Source organism: Panicum hallii, chromosome 4, assembly GCF_002211085.1.
Source record: "Panicum hallii strain FIL2 chromosome 4, PHallii_v3.1, whole genome shotgun sequence".
Taxonomy (NCBI): domain Eukaryota; kingdom Viridiplantae; phylum Streptophyta; class Magnoliopsida; order Poales; family Poaceae; genus Panicum; species Panicum hallii.
This window is the reverse complement of record NC_038045.1, coordinates 4456389-4482345: the sequence shown is the minus strand read 5'-3', so window position 1 is coordinate 4482345 and position 25957 is coordinate 4456389. Positions and strand designations below refer to the sequence as shown.

The window sequence follows — 25957 nt, the reverse complement described above, 5'->3', positions numbered from 1 at the left end:
AACATTTCACATACCAGATTGTTACGATACAGACTGCAATCTTCTAGTAACAATATATTGGAACAAAGAAACAAGGCCACAGTGCGTCTCTACAGTTCCACAGATAGATAACTCACGGAACAAGCCACGGTTTTACATGACATACTTAACACAAAATATGATATCGAGTGCCAGTCAAATACATTTGAACCGTAGAGAGTTATACAGAGACAGTACGCTCAATCAATTAAAACTATACAATACCGAACACGAATGCTAGTCTCTAGTGATTTGCTATACAAATTATTTTGTTTACGTGACTACTTACAACATTATTACATCTGTGATATCTTTGTGTGAATATGGGGCTCAGGAAACGCCCATTCGAATGGTTGTTTCCCAAGCAAAAATATGGTGCATTCTTCTCAGTAGACGCGTTATTTACATATAATTCTTCTCCAACCACGCTCTACCAGGATTGCTCAGCATTGCCATCACCTGCAGTGCTTCTTTATTCCAAGAATAAGCACACAGGAAACAGGTACCCGAAAGGTGTCAAGGATGTAGTACAGGGGGAAACTTAGTTTAGTTTCTCGTTGCCGTACCTTTTTCTCTTGCTTTTGTCGGATGAGGATGACGCCGGATTGCTGTGCCAGTTCCTCTTACGCTGGTTGATGAACCAGTTGTTGATCTGCTTTAGTTGCAGCCCTGTTTCCTGTACCAGTCTAGCCTTGTCTTCCTCCTAAACAAGTGTTATGGAACAACATGCACATGAGTAAATGGAAAATGGTGCTACGAGTTATAGAATCCATGTACTGTCACGTACAGTTGGGTATGGCCATTTAGAATGAGCTTGCCACCAGGCTTTCAACGTAGAAGCTGTGTCCCCAGGGAGTTTCCCAGCTCTTCGCTTCCGCATTATCTCTTCCCTAATATCCACAAGTTTTTCTCTGTATCCCTGAAAGATGAGAGTTTTGTTTAGATAACACTATATTTGCAACTGTAAATTTAGAATATTGTAACATTACCTGCTTAAGCTCATGCTTTAGCTCCTGCCGCACACGCTCAACTAAGGATCTCTCACCCTCAGTCAACATTAAGGGACCAAATCCCATTCCATCTGACCCCTCATTTCCATCAAACATGTTGCTCTCACTGTCTACCTGATTGTCTTCATCATCAGACATAGTAGCCCCAGTGCCTTCACCAGGAGATGCCCCTGCAGGAAGAGTAATAATTAGCACAACTCAGAATAGGCAAACCAGCAGCATGTCTTCCTCAATATAAATAATTAGTTCCAAAGATGTTTTCCCGGCAATAACGAACCCTGTGTGAACGAAAACTGGATCTCGATTTATCACTTTGATTCCCCAAAATACAAAGCTTACAAGTTTCTGCAGGTAAGTTTCGCATGTTCAAGCATCCATGTGCTTCAAGGAAGATTATGACAACTCGCTGGTCAACAGACCGACACAAGCTGGTTGTGGGTCAGGCAATGTTGCAGTGTCCACTAAACTTTGGCAACAAAAAAGAAAAAAGATCAGAAGGATATAACTTTGGCCATCACCCGTTTTCAGTGTGCAAAGGGACACTGACAGTATTTCAGAATGCATGCTGCCTAATACCTAATGGAAGATGTGGACATGTTGTAGCAAGTGGGATGGATGAATAACTTTGAAATTTTGCAGATAGTTACTTAACATTATAGAAAGGACCACCTACGGAACTTTTCTTCTACCTCTAACCTCTGTCTGAAGGTACACTTGACAACTTCTGACCCAAGAAAAACTGTTTCAGAAGATATCTGGAAGCATTTTTCTGATACACAGTATTCCTCTGGCTACAAGGATTCCTGACTTCGTGAAACTATATGGAATTATTGCTAGTTTTTTATACTTAAAATGCTATTATCGCAAATTGCTACTACTAAAATAAATATGAAACCATCTTAAGAGGTTCCTTGTACTGTGGTTATTCCCCAATATATATAAATATATATATATAGGATGAGTTTTATCTACACTCGCGTGTAGCTACTCTCACCATCAGTATACCACTGTGCGTATGTCCGCATACTCATTTATCACTTTGAATATGTTCATATACTAATTCTAAGATACTTCAAAAGGATAAATACCAAATATTTCAAAAGCACCCCTATTTTTTAAATATATTATAATTATACCTTAGTACTAGTATATAAAAATTAGTATGTCCACATACTGTATGTATGGTCACATACCCAACGTATATACTATCATAGATGTTCTAGTATGATCACATACTTCACGTACATGCTCTTTGTTGGCTCAGATACGTCCCACGTCATGAGATACACATGTGGGAGTAGCTATCAAATCCAGTTCTGAAATATATATATAAACTGTCCTGAGAGGAATCTAAATGCGCTAGATAGTTAATATGGGAAACTTTGAAACTGGTGAAGTTATGCTCAGGAGTTATTACCAGTTGCATGCTTGGTGCAACATGAGGTTCATGGATGCGATAATATTTCAGAACTGGATTTGATAGCTTCAAAGTTGAAACTGTAAAGGTCTGATTCTAATGCAAGAAAAAATATTACTACCGATGTTGGTTCTATTTGTAGTTTCCTTGTACCCAATAGAACAAACGCAAAAATGATTTTTTGGTCAATTTCCTAAGGAAAGGCAAAGAATGGAGGAATGATCAGCTATGTTTTCTTCTGTGGCGAAAAGATTCAATAAGATGGTTCGCTTTATATCTTGAATGGAAATTTATTGTGACCACCATACATATAAAAAAGTGAAACATAGAAAATGTCTGTAGTACATATCGCAGACTTCAGCAAAGGGAAAGCTAAAGAATTAATAACTGTAAAGCTTTCAGCTACCTGTAAGGCTTTGTAAAGTTTGTTCAAGCTCCCAGCAAGCCATCACTGCTTCCATTGCATGAACACGCACATGCTGCTGGAGTTGTTCCTTGAATGAACAGAGGAGCAATACGTAATGCGTCTGCATGAGAAACAAGATATGGATTAGAAGCCGAGAAAAAAGGGTACATGATAACAGCACAGTACTACCTAAGAAAGATTTATTATCTATTCAAAATGTAAAGGGAGCTACAGACAAACGTAAGTGGAAAATTACAAAAACGAGCTCGCTATTCAGAACCTTGGCAAGCAGAGCGGGGACGCAATTAAGGAAGAGAAGCAAGTCAAGAGATGGCATCTTCAGTTCATGAGGCAATTTTACACTTAAATTTCCAACTCCGTTGCTACGCATACATAATTAGCTTGGTTGGTTCCGAATCCATTTTGAACGAACTAGCGAATTTCATCCCTAATTTTTCCGAAATACTGAGAGTTTCACATGCTAGTTGCACCACCTTGCCATCAATCCGCCCCAAATTCGACCACAAAATCCACACAGCGAACTACCAGGCAGACTTATACAGGTTAAGGCCGTGAGAGAAAGGCGAGAGAGTTTGGGAGGTCCTCACCATGAAGAGGTCTAGCTCCTCGCCTCCCGACTGCGCCCCGCCCGCCGCCGCCGCGGCCGCTGCCGCCGCCATGGGCGGGGGCCTCGCGGCTATCTGCGCGTCGATGCGCGGGAGCTGGTCGACGGGGGTGGCGACGCGGAGGCAGGCGACGTGCGCCTCGAGCAGGCGCTCGTACAGCGGGTGCGCCGCGATTGCCGCCTTCTCCCGCTCCCACCCGCCCGCTCCTCCCCCGACGCCGCCGCCTCCAGGGGACACGAAGCTAGGGTTGACCGCCGCCCCGACCCCGGCCGCGGCCGCGGGGTCCATCGCCAGCGCGTGGTCCGGGTAGTGGAACGCCATCCCCCAGAGCCCGGCTCCCGGCTAGACGCGAGAGAGCCAGCCAGCTGCCGGCGAGGGCTGCGGAGGCTGGGCGAGGCGAGGCGACCTCGAGGGGGAAGGAGGAGGAGGAGGACCACGGGAGACGGGGAGAGGAGTCAAGTGGCGGAGGCTTTGAAGAGGCGAGAGGCGTGTAGTGGGGAGGGGACCTCTTGAGCGTGGGGCTAGAGGACGGATAGATAGCGCCTCCTGTTCATGTCTCTTGCACGTGACTCAATTTCAAAGAGTAAATTGCACAGCAACCATGTTTCGTGGGCACAGGTGTTTTCTTTAATAAACTGCAAAATTTGTCCAAACCTCCAAATATGTGTTTCAGGTTACAAAATTGACTTCAAATTTAACTTACCCGCAAATTAGACAGGTAGACGATCCGAACTCCGAAATGGACGGATAACCCACTCGGTTCAATTAATCCGTTCAAGTTCAACCGAACATAAGAGAAATAACGAATTGATGTAGGAGCAGCCCCAGCGCGATGAAAAAATGATACCTTAATTTTCTCTTCTCGCTAAAGCATCGGTTCTCAAGTTGCTTGGCCGATGATTGCACAGCACATCATTTTTCATTTCATGCTCCAAGAAAGAAAAAAAAAACTACTCAAGGCTCACAATCAGCTCGCGCATCACACGCACCAAGCAACATGTACATTTCTCAACGACCACCCCGAATCACAAAATCATCGGGATCGTCGTCGGCCTCATGATTGCCGTCCAATTAAGAGCTGAAAATTCGGTTAATCTACTCCGCGCTCGCCGATGATTGCCGGCCGGGTGTTAGGGCGCGGCGACACCCTTCAGCGTCCACGTAGGCGGCGTACCCAACAGCTGTGCACAACCGTGCACCCGCCTATCCGCAGCCTCACAAATTTTTTTCTTTGACCAACTGCACACGTCGTCGTTACTGAACCAATCCGAATTTGATAATCCTTTAATATTTTTATATTTAAAATTAATATTTATACACAAAGATTAAGAAAAAAAAGACGGCCCTGGAAAGAGACTCCTGACGCGTCCATTTTTGTTTTTTTTTAACGAGCCCCGCGGGATCTCCATCCGCTATCTACTTGTAGGGTGAGGGGCGGCTGTACGAGCACTGCGCAGGGGCCTGCCTCCTCGCCCTGGAAACGTGAGATTTTTTTTGGAGTGGCTAGAAATAAGGACCGGGACAGCGACGAGGAGCGGACGTTGGGCCACGCGCGCGGGGCCCACTGGGGAGGGATTTGACGAGGAACGGCCACCGGGTCCGGCTCTCCAGCCACGGCCTGATGCGTCGGCGTCGGCGTCGGCTTTGGCACCGAGACGGAAGACCGCGAGGGTGGCCACTTGGCGCTTACCCTTGGGATCATGCTTAAGCTTGAGCATGAGAGGGGTTTTCACCTTTTCTTCGGCGAGGAATGGTAGATATTTTCTTTCTCTTTCTTTGCCGGTTTTTTAGATGGCTTAACCTTTCTATCGTGTTCTTTTTGAAAAAAGAGTATGAACCCTTTTCAAAAAAGAGAGAGAGGATCGTTGCTTCCCCGCTAGATGAGAATCTTTCTTATTTGTGGTCTTGTTTTAGATGTTTTTAGATGATGCGATTCTAGCTAATTCTCTAGATTACTTTACTTCTAGTAGTTCAGTTTTAGGTAGGACTACGTATCTAGGTAGGCTAGGCTTGCCTTGCTCCGTTGATCACCGTGATAATGTCTATGATTTTTTTCCTTTTGGTTTCTCCGATCGCAATGGCAAGCTCAACGTTGTTTTCGGCAAGGTCAAGTGAGGTTCCATTCACTTCAGGACCACTCTAGCGGAGTAGCGACAGCGTCGGTGAAGATGCTTCCTTTGGGGAGGGGGGTGTTTGCTTTTGAGGTATGATCGTTATCATAGATGTAAACGAATTGGGTACGGATGTATATCACTAATATTATATTTGCTTTTACATTTTCTATTGGATTCGGATTCGAACATAGACTCGAATACATATATGAATACAGAATGTTTCGGTTACTAATACGAATAGATGCGTATCGAATACGGAGCGAACCGGATACGGTTACGAGTATTTCTTTGTATATTAAGTAAAGGCAACATTTATTTATATCACAACGTGTAACATTCGAACATCCTATGAGTCCAAATTTTAACTAGATTATGCTTAACGAAATAAATTAACAAACAGTTGCATGGCATTTATAACTTATTACGTAGATGAGAGATATTCGATTACATAACATTCTAACTTGCAATATAGCTTGGATTGGAGACACTCAATTAACAACATTATAACTTATTACATCGATGATACTTCACAAGCACTCAAATCAACTCATTTGTTCAAGGAGGCGAGATTCAAACTAAAATCATACTTGATTAATCAAATTTATATTGACATACATGCATAAATATGTAGAAGCAGATAAATTATTGCTAGAGTTCGAACTATTATACGATATTGAGTTTTTTAAAAAAAAAGATGGAACAACTCTAAATTTTGTTGATGAATTATTACCAAAGTTTGAGTTTAATTCTCAAACTAGGAATAAACAAGATTCAACTCCAATATAGTACCAATAGATAGATTATATTTTTAGAAAAAAATTTGGTGCCAATTTTATATTTTTCTGATTAGAAATAAATTAGTTATAAATTTTTAGAGATTAAATCAGATTTTTATTAATGTATATATTGGGAATACTACAACTATCCGAATCTAAGTATCCGGATTATCCGATGGGATATCCGATATCTACCGGATATTGGTCATATTATATCCACATCCGATATTTGATTTAAATATCCGATATCCGGAACAGTACCTAGATATCTGAAAACTATCCGAATTGAATCCGTCCCTCTTGGTCGAACGGTCAGTCGGAAAACATCCCCACCATTTACATCTCTAATTGCCACCACTCAATAGACTGTGCTGGCGTGTCTATATCCCCTTCGACCTTCGTTGGTTTTTATTATTTGTTGATTGCATTCCGCTCTAGAGGCGCCAGGCGATGGATTCCGATCCTTTCGACGATATTACGGGTCGGTTTTTATGTGCTTAGTGCACGCGTCTGTTTTTGGCTGTGCCGCTAATGAACTTTTTATCCTTGTTGATGCTTTGTCCGAACATGAATCAGCTTCAATCTCCTCCCTCAGTGATATTCCCTAGCGACAACAATAACGGAGCCCTCAGCACCAGCAGCTCAGATTGGCGACGATGGGAGAACAAAGGCATGACCCCCGAGGAATTTAATGTAATTTCATGTTATTTCAAGGGTCCCATTCCAGATGCCTAGATGTAGATTTATGCTTATAAATAAAATCCAACCGTCTATCTCAAGAAGAAACAGAGCGGGGGTGGTTTGATATATAATGCAGGTGGCCAATGAGCTGTGTAATCCTCAAAAAAAAAACTGTGTAATGTGAAACAAGAGTAGAAAATACAGTGTGAATTTTGTTGGGTGGCCACTATTGGGCCTTGACCAGTTAGCCCAGTTAGTCGGTGACGACGACGCCATCAGTCCATGGGCGCCCATCTGGCCACCTTGGAGGGTGGGCTCAAGAAGCCATTTACCTGTTTGTTCCAGGTTACCCTGACGACAAATTTGTTTTTTGGTTTCTGAAAGGTGCAATTGCAATTGGTTATCGCAGTTATCCATGACGCTCGGTAACGAACAGAACACCGAATAAAATAAAAAAAATGGAAAATTCCGAAGCAGTATCCACAAAAACTTGGTTTGGATACCAAGACAAGGAACAAGGAAACTCAGGAAAAACGAGATAAATCACAAGTTTGAGCTATATATATGTTTAGATGAAAAGAAACTGTACTGTGGGTTCATTTTCGAAGCCTCAGCTACATGAAAACATTAAAATTTTATATATCCCTCTGCGCATCCATCCACACAGTTGCGCGGGGCACCAACTAAAGAACCTTACTCATCAGAAAAATGAAAGGTAAACCGATCCTCCTCTCTGAACATACAGCAACACTATTCAGACTGGAGGATCGCGACGGCGTCTCTACACCCTAGATTTCAACAACTTATGAAATAAACGTAGACTCTGTTTCCTCTTCAGTATCCTCGCGTGTGATCAGAATCGAGAACCCCTTGTGGCCCAGCTTCGTCTATGTACAGTTAATTATCAGGTTAGCGCGCTAAAACCGATCTGAAGATTGTAGCCACCAAGGAATTTCAGCCATCAGTCGTCTGCCGGGAGGTTGAGGTCAGGGAGCACGATGCCGTTCCGAGCGTCCTGCTTAGCTGCGTGCTCATGATCATGTTGTGGCTTCCCTTTGTTCTCCGCAGATATCATCCCGTTCTGCTTACTCGAGTGATCTAGCCTTGTCTGCAAAATGGTGAGAAAACTTTTCAGATATGAGATATCACAGTTGCTGGGCGTAAACCATCTACTAGGAGTATATACATATGAATGACTATGCAGTATGCACGAGAGGATTTACAGCGAACAAAAAACCGAACTAGGCAGCAGACAGCAGCAGTGCAGAAACAGCTCATTGCAGGTGCAAATTAAGAGTGGGTTACGTACAAAATTTAAGAGCAAATGAGCTGCCACCATGATGGATTCATTTCATCATCTGTACAAGATTAATAAACAACCCGAAACAGGACTAGAGTGCTGTGTGGTGTGTACAGACAACAGAGCGCCTTCCTGCCAGATTTAAGAGATTAAAGAGGAGAGAGCAACCGCCATCCACGGACCATTCCAGTTGGACTAGTACTCTAGTAGCCACTGCAGCCATTGTTCTGGCTGCGGCGGCATCGTCTTCGACCCTTTGAAACCCTGCAGCACAGTGCTGCAAGGACAGTAGGACAACCAGGTGAGTGAGGACGCGAGGGCATTAAGAAGCCCACGGGGTTATCGTTCCCGGGATTCGAGTTTGGTGTGCATCCAAGTCAGTCAGTGCAGGCAGGTGGTTCTGTGCTGGCAGGCTGTTGGGTGTGGGTGGTGGGAGTGGGATGGGGAGGGTGGGGGATTGGCAACTTGGTGAAATGGTCATCTTATTTATTGGCAAAGATTCTAGGCGGTGTACGGCTCGCAGAACCCGGAGCGTGCGTCAACAGTCGCCGAACGCCTCGCTGCGTCGGTTGCGGCCACAGGTACGTAGTGCGGCCGAGCGCCCCCGGCCAACAGCCCAACAGAATCTGTTACAACCTGCCTCGGAGGGGTTTCTGGGCATAGAACAGTCAGCATCTTCTCCTGATGTGCAGGCCGTTTGGTCAGAAACTAGTTTGCAGCTGAGCTTATACTTCCAGAGAGTAGCTTTAGACATTCTCAGGAAAGCAAAAAAAAATCTGCCACACGCAGATGCAAGCTCTGTCTGACCTACTAAATTATAAGGAAGATTCGTTTCAAAAAAATATAAGAAAGATGAGATCTTCCAAGAGAAAAGTTCGTTGCTTAAGATCAACGACCGGACGGTTGTCCAAACGAATCCGGGCATCGGCATCTCTAGCCCAGGAGCTTGGGTAGCATTCGGCTAGTGCGTCACACTCACACATCAACCCCTTGCACACCACTAGGCCTGGGCATTCGGTTAACCGAATTAATTCGGTTCGGTATTTCGGTTTTTTCAGAAATTCGGTTAATGAAAAATAGAAACCGAAATTGTATAGGGAAACTGTAAACCGAGCGTTCGGTTTTCGGTTTTTTCGGTTCGGTATTTCGGTTTTACCGAAAAAACCGAACAACATATAACAGTTGCCATGGCGGCGACTGGAACCCGGGGGCGCGACGGGCGCTGCGGGCGGTGGCGGGGTCGGGGCGCGGCGGGCGGCGGCGGGCGCTGCGGGCGGCCGCGGGAGCTCGGGGGCACGGCGGGCGGCGGCGGGAGCTCGGGGGCGCGGCGGGCGGAGGCAGGTGCTGCGGGCGGCCACGGGGCTCGGGCGGCGGCGGGAGCTCGGGGGCGCGGCGGGCACAGCGGCACGGGCTGACGGGCACTCGAGCCTGGGAGGCTGGGACTCACGGGATTAGGCCATTAGGGATAGGGTTTGTTGAAAAATACTGGGCTTTTTCGGTTTATTCGGTTTAAACCGAATAAAAACCGAATACCGAAATTTATTTCGGTTTCTGAGGAATGACAACCGAAATAGCTCTCGGTTAGATCGGTTTCGGTGTTTTCGGTTTCGGTTTCGGTTATTTCGGTTTCGGGTTTCGGTTTTCGGTTTTTATGCCCAGGCCTACACACCACGACACGCATCGCCACCGAACCCCGCGCTCTCCCTTGCTGGCAGCGGTCATGAGTGGAGTACAGTCACACCAACGGGATCTGGGCAGATGGCATCTTCCCGGACCTAACGACCCCTATGTCCGAATGAGTCGCTGCAGGTGGGGACAACGCTCCGCCTGGCCCAGCAGGCAGGGACAGATACGGTTCCCGGCGTGCTAGGCCGATCTGGGAATCCCATTCCCAGGTCAAAAGGCACGGAGGTTGACGTCTAAACCCTCAGCTGCCATATGCTTATCGGCATCCCCATCCGTTTTGCAAGAACAACGGTTGCTGAGAGGGATGCGCACAGGCGAAACGGAGCACTCCGCCACCGAACCAAACACCATAGCCCTCCTTCTAGGAACAGCCTACCGTACGAATCAAGGTGTCGAAAGGGCTTAAAAAACATCAAAGCGCATAAGCAATACTAGGGACCACCGCCTCTCTGGGAGACTCGTCTGGACCTCTGATCCTAGTAGTTGCAGTTTTGAAGTTTTAGTATCACTTATGCTTTAAGCTACACCAACTGCAGAAGCACTATTTTTTTCTTCTCGTTTTTTTCCTTTTATTTATATGCCCAACGCTCAACAAGATGGTCCCGACGTGGAAGCATATGCAAGGTGGCCTGGAAGCCACATGTGCACGAAAACGGAAGGGGGTATACGGTTCAAAGACCGCTGGTGTGTCACTGACCTCTAGCTTGCCGTTCTCCTTGGACAGCGCCGTGCAGGCCCTCTGCAGCGCCTTCATTTCCTGCTCACGCACAAATGAACATGTCAGCAAATCCGGCGCAGAATCACTGGCTTCTTCAAGGATCAATCAGAGATGGCATCGGATTTGAATCAGGTATCTGACCTCGCGGAGGGCGTCGTTCTCCACCGACAGCGACCGCACCAGCTGCTGGATCTCCGGGAGCCTCTGCGATGAGAAAACCACATCAAAATTTGAGCAGGCTGTCAAGCGACAAACAGGTACTGCAGCAAGCCCTGCCTGCTTTTGTTTAAACGCGATGCGTGTCTTTTTGGCCGCGGGGCAGCCGGTGATGATGAGGTGCTTGTGTTTTTCGATCTTTTCGGGCAGGCGGCCCTTGGCATTTTTGTCCTCAGGATGCCATGCCACTTTTGCCCCCCCCTGGCCCCTGTCCCTCTCTCTCTCTCTCCTTCCAATGGCAGGGTTTCAGGGCCGTGCCAGCATGGCTTTATTCCAGCCTACGCTACGTAGCACTAGGACTCGAACAGCCTTTCCACTACCACGACTGAAGACTGAAGAGTTAAGACACTGACCGGTGGCCAGGCCAAAGGCTACCTTTTGCCTGGCCGGCCTCTGTGCAGATGCCGCGAATGATGCGGGCCGGCAGCAGGTTAGTGAAGACGCATTCAAAGGTTCAGACTTCAGAACCAAAGCTACCATCCGCAGCGCCCATGTCCTGCGCGGCTGCGCCAACGCGAGGCCACAGGCCAGGCCACCAGCTCGTGACCAGACACACTTGATTCCTCTGTACTTGTGACTACGGCTAATGTGCTTTCACGTGCTGTGCTGCGAGAATTTGGGGGAGTGAGAGGGCGGAGGCGGCTATTACCATCTTCTTCCGCGGGCGCTGCCCGGCGGGCCGGGGCGGCGGCACCGGGAGGATCGACCGCCGTCCGGCGAGGCCACCCACCTGCAGTAGCGGCACAAAAGGGGGTTAGTTCATTCAGTCCAATAAAAGCGAAGCAGTACGGACGCTGGTAGAGTGGGCAGGAACAAGCAGCAGCAACACAGACCACAAGACCGGCACACAAGACACTAGAGCCAACCGGAGAAAAGTCCATCCGGCAACAGGCGTCCAAAGCAACACCGGGCGCATGTTCTTTACTTCTTCTTTTCTTTCTTTTTTCTTTTTCTGCCACCAGATAGGAATGAGCATGGCATGTCTGGTTCTTCACTGCAGAGAAGAAGGCACCCAACCAACTCCTACCAAGATTGCAACTGCGGCTGCAGGTGCAGCTGCATCTCGATCAGGCAATCGCATGAAGCACGTTACGGGGATGAAGGGCAGCGCGGACGCGGACAAGCCACCTGTTCACCCGCCCGCCGCCTTATCTGTTTGCCATCAATGGCAGATTGCGAATCCCCCCTTTCTATTCCGAAATTCGAAAGCATACACCACAGTCCCACGCGTACACGTGGCGGCGCCGGAGTGGTCGGGGCGCATGCGGCGCCTACGCCACCCGGGCACGCGCCGGCCAATAGGCACCGCCCACGCGGCGCGCCACTCCCCCGACGCCTACGCACCGAGCGACCCATTGGCCTTGGCCCGCCGGCCCGTCCCTTCGGAGCTCAGCACACACAGCACGCCGCTCCGGTTTGTTTGACTACGCGGCGAGTGGGAGGGAGGGATAAGCATGGAGGAAATGCCCGGAATGCCCACGGGTATTAGGTTCCCCGGTGGGGGCACGAGGCGAGGACAGCTTCGGGAGGGGGACAGCGGAGCGGCCGGAGCACGGAAGCCGCGACCGCGGCTCGTGGCGAAGCTGACGACGAGTCGACGAGCCTCACCAACCCGTGTGAATTGCCGCCGCTGCCCCCCTCGACGTCGTCGGATCGGAGTCAACCACGGCAAAGCAAACACCCGGCACACGCGTACGTACGATACGGCGCCTGGCTGCCGCTACGGGCGACGGCGAATAAAATCCCAGGAATCATTCCATAAAAATCCGGGGACGGGTAGACGGGTGGAGGACGGGAGATCCGTGAGGTACCCGGCCACACGGCGGCGGCGGCGGCGTCTTCTACTACCGGAATCGCCGTCGCGCAAAGGGGCGGTGCCGGGATTGGGAAAGGAAAAGGCCGCCCGAACAAAAAGCGGAGGAGGTGAGGAGGGAGGAAACTGGAAAAGCGATGTGTCATCGGGAAGTCATCCTCGTGCTGCTGACACGGAGGGGCAGTTTCGTCCGCCCAGCCAGGCACGCACGAACCAACGCGACCGCGGAAAGCAACCAACCGCCCACAACAGCAGGCGACCAAACCAGCAGGAGACGAGGACGGGGACGGGGGGACGCGAGGTAGGCGGGCGGCGACGCGCGCGCGCACGTACCTTGCTGCTGGGCGGCGCGGCGGCGGCGGTAGGAGCCGCGGGCGCCGCAGGCTGGGAGCAGAAGGCGCCGTCCTCGCCGCCGCTCGTGGACGCGCCGGAGCCGCTGTAGTCGAGAGGCGACGCGGGGCTGCCCCGCGCGCCGCGCCTCGGTTTCTTCCTTCCCTCCCCCTTGGACGACGCCGCCGCCGCCCCCGCGGAGGCGGAGGCGGAGCCCGAGGCCGACGGTGACCCCGCCCGCCGGGACCGCGAGCGCTTCCCGCGCGCCACGGCCGGCCACGCCAGGCCCCGCGCGTGGCCGCCGCCCTCCTGCTCCTCCTGCCCGGCGCCGTCGCAGGCGGAAGGGAGGTCCGGCGCCCCCGCGCCCTTGCGCCACGGCGGCGTCCAGCCGGCGAGGTCGGCGCCGCGGAGCGAGCAGATGATGTCGGCGGCCGTCGCGACCACCGCGTAGGGCTCGGCGTCGACTGCCGTCATGCCGAGACAGAGGGAGGGAGGGAGGAGACGAGCGAGAGGGATGTGGGTGGGAGCGGTGAGAACGAGGGGGGCGTGGAGGCGGCGGACGAAAGCCACGGCGTGGCGGTCCGGCCCCTTCCCTTTTAAACGGCGGAATAAATAAAACCACGCAAAATAATCGAGCCCCGGGCCCACCACGACCACCTCCCCCCCCCTACTACTCGCCACCTCCACCACTCTCCTGGCCTGGCTCCTCTACAGCTACGCGCCGCGCGCGGCGCCACGTCCCGCCTCTGCCTTCTCGCTTACACGCGGGCCCGGCTACGGCTCCCCGCACGTCAGTGACCGGCGCACCAGGCGCGCGCGCGGTCGCTCTCGCGGGAGGCCGACAGGCGGGGCGGTGGGCCCGTGGCAGGGGCCTTTCCGCGCCTTCGCGTACTACCGGCGCGGCAGCGAGGAGGGAATGCCGCGGCTGCCCCGGGGGCCCGCGGCGTCAGTGGGAGAGGGGCGGAGGGGAGGTTCGGTAAAAGTGAGGCGTAGGAGGCAAGGTAAGGCTATCTCCAACGATACACGGTAAAAGGTTCTGTTCTCTAAAATACGGGACACTGTAGCGCCTGAATCACTCCAGCGACATCCGCTATCGGGTGCTGTAAAATGGAGGAGGCGCTCTGCCTCCCGCACAGACACAGGCGGTTGCGGCGTCCTCCATCGAGCGCCGCGGCTTCCGACGCATGCCCGCCCGCGGCAACGAGCCGAGGCGCCACCACCGCCCGCCATGGCCGCAGCGCCGGCGGGGCGCGGGAGGGCCGGCGGGGGGCCGCAGCTGGCGGGGCGGGGGAGGGCCGGCGGCGCGGCGGGGCGGGGCGCCGGGGCGGGGAGGGGAGGCGCGGGGCGGCGGCGGGGAGGGGAGGCGCGCGGCGGCGGCGGAGGGGAGGCGCGCGGCGGCGGCGGGGGAGGGGAGGCGCGGGGCGGCGGCGGGCCGGGGAGGCGCGGGGCCGGGGCGGAGGGCGCCGTGCGGCGGGGCGGGGGCGCCGGGGCGGCGTGCGGCGAGGTGGAGGGCGCCGGGGCCGGGGCGGAGGGCGCCGTGCGGCGTGCGGCGGGGCGGGGGCGCCGGGGCGGCGTGCGGCGGGGCGGAGGGCGCCGGGGCGGGGCCGGGGCGGAGGCGGAGGGGGCGCCGGGGCGGCGTGCGGCGGGGCGGGGGCGCCGGGGCGGCGTGCGGCGGGGCCGGGGCGGAGGGCGGCGGGGCGGAGTGCGGCCGGGGGGCGCGGGAGGAGGCGCGCGGCGGCGGGGGGCAGGGGAGGCGCGCGGCGGGCAGGGGAGGGCGGGAGGACGCGCGGCGGGCGGGGGAGGCGCGGGAGGACGCGCGGCGGGCGGGCGGGCAGGGGAGGAAATGATAAAAAAAAAATTTGTGGGGTATAGAGGATGAAAATAGAGAACGTTGTTGGAGTAAAATTTGGTATAGAGGATGAAGTTGATATGGAGGATGGAAATAGAGGACGGGATTTGGAGGATATCGCTGGAGATAGCCTAAGCGGGGGCGAACGGTGGACTGGAGAGAGAGGGAGGGAGGTGGCGGCGGCCTGGGTTTCCGTGTGGCCATGGTCGTGCGCCCGCTATAAAAGCGCCCGCCGCCCGCCGGTGGCGTGCGCGGCGGGCGCATTCGCAAAAAATCCGCCTTCTTCCCCTTCGACGACGAGGGAAAAGGAGACGAGGTGGCTGGCTGCCTGCACTTTGGTGGAGCTTTCGCAAATTGTGTGGTGTCAGGACTTTTACCGTTTTGCCCCCCGTTTCGGTATAGCCTCCGTCGACCTCATCAGCGAGACTTGACTGCTACACACAACTTAGTGTTTCTTGAACCATTCCGGTAGCAGTATATTTAACTCCAAATTAGTGTTGCTACTTTGTCTATCCACTCTGTTGTAGTCCTGCTGTCACAGCTCACAACGCAACCGAATGAAAACGACGCCCGGCCAGTGAACGGGGGGCCCGCCGGACCGCTGGATTTGTTGGTCATTTCCTGGCCAGGGTCAGGGCGGTCAGCGACCGATGCGTGTGCCTGTAAATTTTCTCGCAGCTTTCCCGTTTTCCTTGTGGCGAGAAGAAGAATTTTTGTGCCGGCAGTGGCGTCCGGCGTCTAATCTGGGCAACTGGTGATAAGCAGGCATCCATCGGAGCTATCGCTGGCTGGCCCTGTAGTGGTATTTTCCTGTTCCTCACCCGGAAGCTGCTCTCTCTGGCTCACTCGTCTGTGCCGTCGCTGTCGCCGTGGATAAGGCGAGTGTGTCTCGCCAGCATCGGCAGCACGGGCCGGTCCACCTGGCGCGCCTGCGATCCGCCCGTCGGCATCGCCTTCGGCCCGGCCGCGGGGGATCTGGAACGCAGCGCGAGGGCTCTCCATCCAGTAAAGCGTGCGGTGTCGAGGCGGTGCAGGTGTTCGGTGCAGTGCATGCCTACGCTACGCTACGCACAGGCACAGTGAGCCAGGTCCTCCGTCCTCTCCCAACGCGTGGTCGTGGAAAACGCAGCACAAGAATGGGAGACGGCGAGAGTTGGCTTGGCGAGCGGTCCACCTGGCCGTAAGTAACAGGCCGTAGCGGTGCGCGGCCTACTCCGCGGCGGCCCACGTTACCGCGGATCGCACGTTGTTCACGTGAGCCTAGAGCAGCTAGCGCGCCCGCGCACGGTCCTCCGGCCGATCCACAGCTGAAATAGCTCGCGCCTCGAGTTGAGAGCGGCGCTCCGGCGCTGACGGGCGAGCCCGTGTCTGGTCTCGCCAGACGCGTGGGGACTTTCTTCCTTTGCAGCTGTGAACTTGTAATGACCGGGCCTGCTGGCGGTTCGTCAAGAGAAGGCCCTTTGCCCTTGCGGACTCAGTCGCAGTGTACGTGGGACTGCTCCTACTCGATCAGGTTCAAAGTCAGCTCCAGTCTTGACGCGGAAAAGGGCTGCCGTGGCCGAGGTGGAGTGGAGCTCCGAGATGGTCTGGAAACACGTGCTCTCGGGGCTTTACCGGACGCACTGGCACGCGATGCGAGCTTCTACTCACGGTCTGTCTGACTATATGTTGGGCGCCCCAAATTTACGTTGTGAATTTTTTTAGACCAAATTTACGTTGGGTATTTCGGTAGTGTGGAATCTATGCCTACTTCTACAAGTTTCTTTTTTTTAAAAAAGAAATTGTCTATACGTTTCTCAATGCCCCAGGGTCCTCTTTCGCGACCTGGAACAGAAGCAGTAACTCATCCAGAGATGGAGGGGGAGAAAATTCTCATGGCAGATGTGAGTATTTAGCCTAGAGTATGGTAACCGTACGAACTAGTGAATGAGAGAAGCGAAGCGGAAAATGGTGAGAAAAACGGCCATCGACAAGTTTGGCACTTCCGCACTTGCGCTTTCAGCTTCTGATTCGGAGGGACGTCGTCGGATATTGCCTTCGTAAGGCCCACAGTGGCCTGCTTTTCCGATAAAGGCCCACGATGGCCTGAACGCGTTTTGCTCCAACAGAAGAAAGGGCCGGGCCGTGCGCACATTTTGTTGTGACCCAAGCCGGTGAGTGTTGAATTGGGCTTAGTCGTTCACAAATCAGGCCCCCTCTTTCCTTATTTCTTCAGAGCTTAGCCGACGCGACGTTCTGCGATCATGAGTGCATCTTCTCCTCCTCCTCCTCCTCCTCCAGCGATGTCGTGAGTTTCCAGCGAGGAAGACATGACACTTGCAATTGCAATTGCAAACTACCCCCGCACGGTAATCATTGAGAGGATCGCGAAAACCCCTCTCGACCATACGCCAAATTATTGCGGCCAATAATCTCAGAATCATGGCGGGGGCCCTCCGTTCGACCGCGAGCAGCCGCGCCCGTGTGGCCTGGTCGGTCGGCACCACCGCCCGGCCCGCCCCTCCGGCCGGCCGGCCGCGGCGTGCGGGACGAGCAGCAGCACAGCTCAGCTCCGCTCGTGGCCCCGTGACGCGCGCCGCGGCTCGACGGCGACCGGGGTGCCGTACGCCGCCCGCACCCCGCGGGCGCGGGGCTCGGATCGCATTCGATGCGTCGGCGCGGCAGCTGGCTGGTTGGACCGGCAAAAAAAGAGAGAAAAAACTGACGAGGTCCTCCGATCGGTCGTCACGGGACGGCCCTCGAGTCTCGACTCTCGACGCCCTGCACGCCAAGTCGCTCGCCTCGTCTAGTCTCGTGCTCCCAGATTTTGCTTGCCCCGGTGCAGCTGCGCGCCACTTGCTGAGGGAGCCAGCTGCCAGGGGACGTTCAGTTGCTGAACATTCCTGAAACAAACATACCTCGAAAAACGCGTCGACATGTTGTGGCCATGGTTTTAAATTGCTAGATAAAACGTTTAGCGACAGGGCTATCATTATAACGTTTAGCAGGCTAAATACTATATCGGCTGCTCTTTCTAACAGTTATAGCCGGCTATTTAAAATTTTGATTCCGATATTTGCAGCTTCTGAAAACTAAGGTCTCCAACCCCTCTTGTTCTGTTTAATCGAAAAACTGAAAAACTAAGGCCCCAACGTGGCATAATAGGACGGTTTTAAGTTTCATGGCGTCCCAGATTGGGAATTCAGCAGATCCCAACCGCCTCTGGTTGGGCGACGCAGCGCTCGCGGATCACGTTTCCGAGGGAGAGAGAGCTAACCGAACCAACTTGCGCAACGAAACTAACTGAACGAACCAGCTTGCAAAAGCAAAACTGATCGAAAAGAAGCAAGGATGGTCAGACACGCACGGGACAGCACTGCTACTCAACTCCTTTCGCTGTCGCGGCGCTGAACGTTCGTTGGAGCTGGGCCGAAAACCGCGGCCAGAGCCGCATGTACGACGCGGATCCTCCTGGCTAGCTAACCATAGCTAGATTCTAGTGATCGCCGGCTAGCTAGCCAAAGAAAGAGGGGCTCCAGGGGCCATTGAATGGCCCAAAAAGATGGGGTAAAAAGATCCAGAAAAAAAAGTTTCCTCTCCAGGCCTCCAGCGGCTCCACTCGAACTGCGGCACATTTGGCATTCCATTCCAAGATAGTGCTTGGAGTTTGTCTCCGCAACCAACTCCTGAATCCCTGCCGCGTTGGCCGTCGGATCAAGATCCAGCGTCCGGTCTGACGGATGGTGACGGCGGGCGAGACATCCCATTCCATTCCTGGACCCGAAGTACGGCGATGTACTCTGGCGATTTGCCGAGCCGATCTCCCAAACCAAGTACGATTAGCTCGCTAGTCTAGACACTAGTAGATTGGAGTACGGCGTACAGGGCGCGCGAGAGGGCGGCGGCGGGCGCACTGCGCTGCACAGGGGCAGAGCCGTTCGCCGGCCTTGATGGCGGTGGCGCCCATCGCCCGGGGTGGGCCTCGCCGGAGAGGCAGAACTGATGCGCATTGATTCCCCCCGGGGGAGGCGCCGGATGGGCGCGGAAATAAGACTGTCTCCAGCGATATTCTCCAAATCCCATCCTCTACATCCTTCATTTACAGAATTCTCTACAAAATTCTCTCCTCTATATCTCATTTCTCTCCAACAACGTTCTCTAAATCTCGTTCTCTATACATTAAACCCTATATTAGAAACATATTTTGTTCCAAATTTTTATAAGTACGTATTTATCATACCTCAAACGCTATGGACATATTTTATTTTTATTTAATTCAGTGTTTGAAACGTAAAGGAAAAATAGAGAAGAGGAGAGAGAATCTCTATATATAGAGGAAACCTGTAGCGTTCTCTATTTTAGAGGACCATTTAGAGAACGCTGCTGGAGCAATAGAGAACGGAATCTTTCTCTATATATAGAGTACAGAACGTTTTACAGAACGCTGCTGGAGACAGTCTAATGCCGGGCGGGATGGGGTCGGCACCCCGATCCCCCTCGTGGTGAAAACTGAAACCCGCCGCGGCACCTGCACAGGTCAGCAGAGTCAGGCAGTACAAAGTTTCTTGTGCCTTTCCATCTTTGGGGGTGTGTGTGTGTGGGGGGGGGGGGGGGGGGGGGGATGGTAAAAAAACCAAGTAATCACGGCGCCGTTAGATTGGAGCTGTGCTTTTCAAGTGCGAAGCAAGTGATCGACTATTTCTTCAAAAAAAAAGGCAAGTGATCGACTGACAGATGCGCTCACTTGAGGTTAAGAAAGTTGCGTTTGCTGACGGAAACGATGCGGACTGGACTGAAGAAACGATTGAACGATGATATGTGGCGAGCCGGCAAGTGCAGATGCAGCCATGCTCGCAGAAAGCTGCCGCGGTCGTGTGCTTCATCCAGCCTTGTTTGTCTTGTTTCAGTCACGTAGAGTAGCTGACAGGTCCGGGAGTGGGGGGGAGGGAGAGAGAGAGACCTGCAGAAGTCAAGTGCCGGCGACTGAGCAAGAAGCCAAGAGATGTATCATGTATGGGTATGGCCGCTACCAAACAGACAAGGTTCTTTCAAAAAAATTGAAGTCAGGATTTTGTTTTCAAAAAATTATCACTGCCAAGGCTACGTACGGCCTCGCGATCGCCGCCTCGTGTACCTCCGCTCCAGAGGCCTTTCCGTAACGACCGCACATGGCCGCTGTCCCTGGCAAGCGGGCCCCGCGCTTGCCGGTGTCTCCTTCCTGCCTCCCCATCTCCCCGTGCGCCCCCGAATAAAACGCCGAGTCGCCGAGCAGAACTGTTGTGCTTGTGCCCACACAGCGTTGCCATACCACACTGCTCTAGCTCTCTCTCTCTCTCTTTGAAAAAAACTAAAACAAGGAGAGAGGGGGAGCTCCGAGCTCCGTCTCTCTCGCTCGTGGCCTTGTTGCATGCCCAGTTGCCGCAAAGCTACAAAGTCTCGTGTCCCAGGGGCAGGATCTCCTCCCTCGCGAACCAGCCAGTAAACAACTCCGCAGCGCGGGCGAGGAGAGGCGGTAGAGGGAGGCGGCAGCGGCGGGAGCGAGGAGGAGCATGAGGCGGGCGCCACCTCCATTGCCGTTTCGGTGCTCTTGCGTCTTGTTGGTCCTGCTGGTGCTGGCGTTCCGCCCGTGGTCGGCCAGTGGGAGGGCCTCGCCGTCGTCGCCGTTGGCTTCGCCTGTCGCCGAGCACGTCCGCGCCGCCACCGCCGTCGACGCCGCTGCTGGCGCCGCCAATGGGACCACCTCCTTTGCTCCGGCGGCGCCGGCGCCGCCTCCCGTCGGTAGGTGACTGGTTTTTAGGAATCAGATGAACGATCATTTTTGTTTCTTTTCTTAATTTTTTGGGTGCATCTTTCTGTTTATTTTTTTTTATTTTTGGGGAAAACTGGTTTGCAAAGTATTTACTGAGCAGCTGGTTGAAGCCGTTTCTTGTTTCGCAATTTGCAAAAGGCAATTTGCTGGGAAATGTTTTTTTATTCGAGCCCAGGAAAAAAACGTTTGGGATCTTTGCATTTCGTTCAAATTCGAGAGAAGAGAGAGAAGTAGAACTAGAACCGTTGCGGAAAATTCGCTGCAATTTTAATTGCCATCAAAACTGTTCTCCCTTTTGACGGTTGAAAAAAAACAAGTGCTGTTTCCACAGCAATTAATCCTTCTGAGCTCAGCGCCGTTTCAAAAACCTGATCCCTTCAGCACCCAAAAAGAAACAGTAACTGTGGAGTGGAGTCGATTCATGCTCTTCCTGAATTTGCCTCCTGGTCTGCCTGTTGTCTCTGCACTGCAGTGATCATCGTGGAGCGGCGCCACCATTTCCACCGTGAGCTCGTCATCGCCTCCGCCCTCGCCTCCGTCGCCATCGTCGCGATCATCCTCTCCACGTTCTATGCGTGGGTCCTCTGGCGGCGGTCTCGCCGCCTGCCAAACGGCAAGGTCTACAGGAGCTCAGGTCTGTCTGCCGGACGGCTTCAGGTGGTTTTTCACTGATTTGTTGAGCTTCTCATGGATTACCCAAGTAACCCGGTCATCTGAATTGTGCAGATACTGCAAGGGGGATCATGCTGGTGCCGATCCTGAGCAAGTTCAGTTCATTCAAGACGAGCAGGAAGGGGCTTGTGGCCATGATCGAGTACCCGGTGCTGGAGGCGGCGACGGGGAAGTTCAGTGAGAGCAACGTGCTCGGCGTCGGCGGCTTCGGTTGCGTCTACAAGGCGGTGTTCGACGGCGGAGTTACCGCGGCGGTCAAGAGGCTGGAAGGCGGTGGGCCGGAGTGCGAGAAGGAATTCGAGGTGTCAATTCTCTTCCATTGCTTGCTGCTGCTCATGACTGATGGGGCGTTGTTCTGTTCTCGTCCTCACTGTTCGGGTTTTGGCTCCTGGCAGAATGAGCTGGATTTGCTTGGCAGGATTCGGCACCCCAACATTGTGTCCCTGCTGGGTTTCTGTGTTCATGAGGGGAATCACTACATTGTTTATGAGCTGATGGAGAAGGGATCCCTGGAGACACAGCTGCACGGTACCGTCTCCTATGATTAGCCTTGTTGCTTATGGATGCAGTTCTTTCTTGAGATCTTCATATAGGGTGCTTTTCATGTGTGGTTGTCTTCAGGGCCTTCACATGGATCAGCCCTGAGCTGGCACATCCGGATGAAGATCGCGCTCGACATGGCAAGGTTCTTATTATCTTATCCCTGCACTTTCCTTCACACTGTGTGAATGAGTGATGGTTTTTAAATTGAAGTGCTGATGATTGATTGGTTATGATATGCATTGGTAAATTAAAACTGAGCAGGGGATTAGAGTATCTTCATGAGCACTGCAGCCCACCAGTGATCCATAGGGATCTGAAGTCATCTAACATACTTTTAGATTCAGACTTCAATGCCAAGGTACACTCCTCTCCTTTTTCTTTAAGGTCAACTTATTATTCATCCTGACCGCATTTCAGTATTGGAAATCAGTAAAAGTCGCGAAAGATCATGTCTTTTTTGCTCATATGTGCAGATTTCAGATTTTGGTCTTGCAGTGACCAGTGGTAATATTGACAAGGGAAGTATGAATCTTTCTGGAACCTTGGGCTATGTAGCTCCTGAATATCTATTAGATGGTGAGTCCTCACTTTTTTCTCGAGTTCGAATCACATTTGTATGTTATCAACAGCGAAATTCTATTTCCATCATGTAAATTTTAGCTATTGTGTCAATTTCAGGGAAGCTGACCGAGAAGAGTGACGTATACGCTTTTGGAGTAGTGCTCCTTGAGCTGCTAATGGGAAGGAAGCCTGTCGAGAAGATGAGTCAAACTCAGTGCCAATCAATTGTGACATGGGTATGGTGCACAATTTACTTTGAACACATAAATTGCACAATATTCAGCAAGGAACTATTGTCATCCTTCATTTTTCATGCAATGTGCATTGCACTGATTTCAGTATAAGTGCCAAAATCTAAGCAGCCAAGTCACAATTTATCTGTGCGATAATATTTGACATGCTGAAAAAATCACAAACAGGCCATGCCGCAGCTGACTGACAGATCAAAACTCCCCAACATAGTTGACCCAGTGATCAGGGACACGATGGACCCAAAACACCTGTACCAAGTACTGTTATGATAACCTGTTTATGTTATTTATTTCAGATATAATTATCTTTCCAGCTGTTTTGATTGCTGTTCTGTACTTGTGCAGGTTGCAGCAGTGGCTGTTCTATGCGTGCAACCAGAACCGAGTTACAGACCGCTGATCACCGATGTTCTCCACTCCCTTGTTCCTCTAGTCCCGGTGGAGCTTGGAGGGACACTGAGGGTTGCAGAGCCGCCTTCCCCAAACCTAAAACATTCTCCTTGTTGAGATGTCCTCATTGGTCGAAGCAGAGCACACAGATTCATGCTGATGAACTTGGATCGCTGTTTATCGTATGACTTATTGTCCTAGTTGCGTGCCTGAGAATGACAGTTCCAACCTGCTGGTTGTTGGTTGGATCGACAGAGAACTCTGGTTTGAAAAGAGTTGCCTCCTATGTTGTACCAAGAAGTGAAAGAAAGAAACAACACTCTTTTCTTTAGAACTTAGGGTCCTGCTGTACAGATCAAAGTTTCTCCAAACACTGTACTCGAAAGAATTGGAGAAAGTTGTGTATTAGGCTCCACATGGGTACCAAAGCACTTTGGCTTCCTGCACTATTTTGCCTCTTATCGTGCTCTGACGGAACTGAAAATGTCTTCTATGTTATTATGTACTCCATATTTTTTCTTTCTCTGCACTACAGCCATTTTACATTCTGAATCAGAACAGACTTCTATGCACTTCAATTATTTTTTTATCGAACACACAGGAGAGGTATGTATTATTATATTAAACAAAAAGATGTACTTCAATTATTCTGCATATCAATAATAAGTTGCTCGATGCAAACTTTCTCAGCTTCAATCCAGTCTGTTGACAATGGGGCAAGCATCTATTGAACAGGTAATAGCCCAACAGGCAAGAAAAAAGCGCCGATTATTGAAACAGCATAATAATTGTACCACCACCAGAAGCTGTTCTTATTTGGTACAAAAGAATCATGGTTCACTATTAAAAACTGCGGGCAAAATGGATCAAGCAACCATGAGTTGCCAGAGATGGCTCATTGGACACGAGGCGGTTAGAGCTTGAACTTATTTATTGATCTTGCTTGATACCTCTCGTTGCTGAGTGTTGACAGTCTCATCTCAACGAGAACAGCATCACTGCCTTGTACTGCTCAAGGTAGGGCGTCATAGGCGGCCATGGTAGCGAGTAACATCAGATCTCTGAACCTGAAATTTAGTGTTCGATTCAAGGTCCATCCTAACTTGATCTGGTCTGCTGCTCTGAAATCTCTATCTGCCTGGAGTCACTTTCTTCCCGACCATGAACTGAAACTTTACATGAGATCCTTGGGACGCCATCTTAAATTTGCAGTCTGTATGGCCCTGACCGGTTGCTTTCCGATGCTGAATTCGTTCAATCATTCAGGAATGCTTTGTGATGCCAGCCCTACTGGGAGATCAACAACTCATGCCGATGTTAATGGGTTGTGGATGCTACTGGCGCCCCACTGAATCCCTGGCTGGCATCGGCGATCGGATGAGGGGTTGCTGGGCTCCGGATTTGCGTCGTCGACAGAGAGATGGCATCCGCTTCATCCATTCATTCAATTGGACAATAACTCCACATGTGTGGGCTTGCCGTGACAGCCTCAGCAGATCCATGGATTTCCCTGCAGATTGGTGCATGGGGTTCATTGGATTGGAAGAACTTGCTGTTGTTGCCTGTACTTGCACTTGCAAGTCCGATCCGAAGTTTTCAGTTGGCCATTCCCGGTACATGCTTCCTGCCTGGCTGTACGCCTGTACCCGGTCCTATGCTAATGGACTAAGCTTATCTTGGGACACAGAGGCCGGGATTCATGTATGCTTCACTACCTTAACCTTATTTATTGTCAGCTCGATTTTTTTTGCCAAGTGGCAAGTACTAACTACTACAGTTGTATTTGATTTCCTATGTAGACTCAATTGACAGTGAAGTGCTGGCTGTTTTCAGTTAAGCATTGCCATCAGAGCACAGGACGAGGATGTATCCATGGCCACTGAGAGTAGGTAACAAGTTGCTCTGGTGCCTGAAAAGAAGGCATTTTCTTCTTCGTGACTGAACAAAGCGAAATATTCAAATACTGGAGGGAATTTAGGAAAAGATAACATAGCAGATCAAAGCCAATCGTGAACCCACAGCGGGACACAGGGACGTGCCAACAGTGCTGCAACAACCCGCATCAATGTGCAGTGCTCCTCTATTCCGTTTTAAAACTATTTTTAAAAGGGTTTCTTCGCGATCGTTTTAGTCGTGGTCGAGTTGTTTTTGGTAGCGACGGCACTTGGATCAAAGTAAGCGCTGCATGACGATGTTCATCTGACTTTCCCGCGGTTTTTTTTTAAAGAAAGGTCGAAGAGAGCAGAGGAGAGGGATCAGGCAACGGAAAAGCCAACGTGTGGCTCTTCCCCTGTCGTGCCATCCTTTTCTCATAAATGCTCCGCTTTTGTGTTTGTTGAGCACACTGCTTAGGGGTGTTTGGTTCATTGGAACTTATTTTTTATCATATCGAATATTTCAATATCAATTAGAAAGACTAAATATAAGTTAATTATAAAACTAACTGCATAAGCCTAGGACTTATTCACGAGACGAATCTATTTAGCCTAATTAATCCATAATTAACATATATATTACTGTAGCATCACATGAGCTAATCACGGATTAGGTTTAATAGATTCGTCTCGCGAATAAGCCTAGAGGTTATGAAATTTATTTTATCATTAGTCTACATTTAATACTCCTAATTAGTATCTAAACATCCGCTGTGACGGGACTTATTTCTTAAAAAGCAAACATCCGCTTAGTGTGAACACTTCTGTAATCGTAACACTCAAAATGAAGCTAGCACAGTACAGATATGAACGTTTGACGTTACAGGTTGATTGTGTTCAGATTGGAACTCTGATCAT

The 25957-nt window shown here is 51.4% G+C and overlaps 3 protein-coding genes across 4 annotated transcripts; 1 reads left to right on the top strand and 2 right to left on the bottom strand.

Annotated features, from left to right (window-relative positions):
* Positions 1–82: 82 nt before the first annotated feature.
* LOC112889431 (homeobox protein knotted-1-like 11) lies at positions 83–3974 on the bottom strand. Of its 2 annotated transcripts, none has more exons than XM_025956056.1 (6): positions 3460–3974; positions 2852–2972; positions 1008–1198; positions 806–937; positions 585–721; positions 83–477 (listed from the first exon to the last, which is right to left on the bottom strand). In XM_025956056.1, the coding sequence occupies exons 1-6, from the start codon at positions 3796–3798 to the stop codon at positions 474–476; spliced, it is 924 nt and encodes a 307-aa protein (XP_025811841.1). In that variant the 5' UTR covers positions 3799–3974; the 3' UTR covers positions 83–473. The 2 variants fall into 2 exon arrangements, with proteins under 2 accessions (XP_025811841.1, XP_025811840.1); XM_025956055.1 differs by having other exon boundaries at positions 83–488; positions 3460–3973.
* Positions 3975–7587: 3613 nt separating this feature from the next.
* LOC112889427 (collagen alpha-1(I) chain-like) lies at positions 7588–14047 on the bottom strand. Its single transcript, XM_025956046.1, has 5 exons — positions 13115–14047; positions 11618–11698; positions 10894–10956; positions 10732–10791; positions 7588–8156 (listed from the first exon to the last, which is right to left on the bottom strand). The coding sequence occupies exons 1-5, from the start codon at positions 13583–13585 to the stop codon at positions 8010–8012; spliced, it is 822 nt and encodes a 273-aa protein (XP_025811831.1). The 5' UTR covers positions 13586–14047; the 3' UTR covers positions 7588–8009.
* A 6189-nt stretch (positions 14048–20236) lies between these two features.
* LOC112889518 (probable receptor-like protein kinase At1g80640) lies at positions 20237–23685 on the top strand. Its single transcript, XM_025956206.1, has 10 exons — positions 20237–20717; positions 21221–21382; positions 21475–21722; positions 21816–21948; positions 22042–22105; positions 22225–22321; positions 22437–22539; positions 22642–22760; positions 22944–23033; positions 23121–23685. Exons 1-10 carry the CDS (start codon positions 20489–20491, stop codon positions 23280–23282), a joined length of 1407 nt encoding a protein of 468 aa, XP_025811991.1. The 5' UTR covers positions 20237–20488; the 3' UTR covers positions 23283–23685.
* The last annotated feature ends 2272 nt before the right edge of the window (positions 23686–25957 follow it).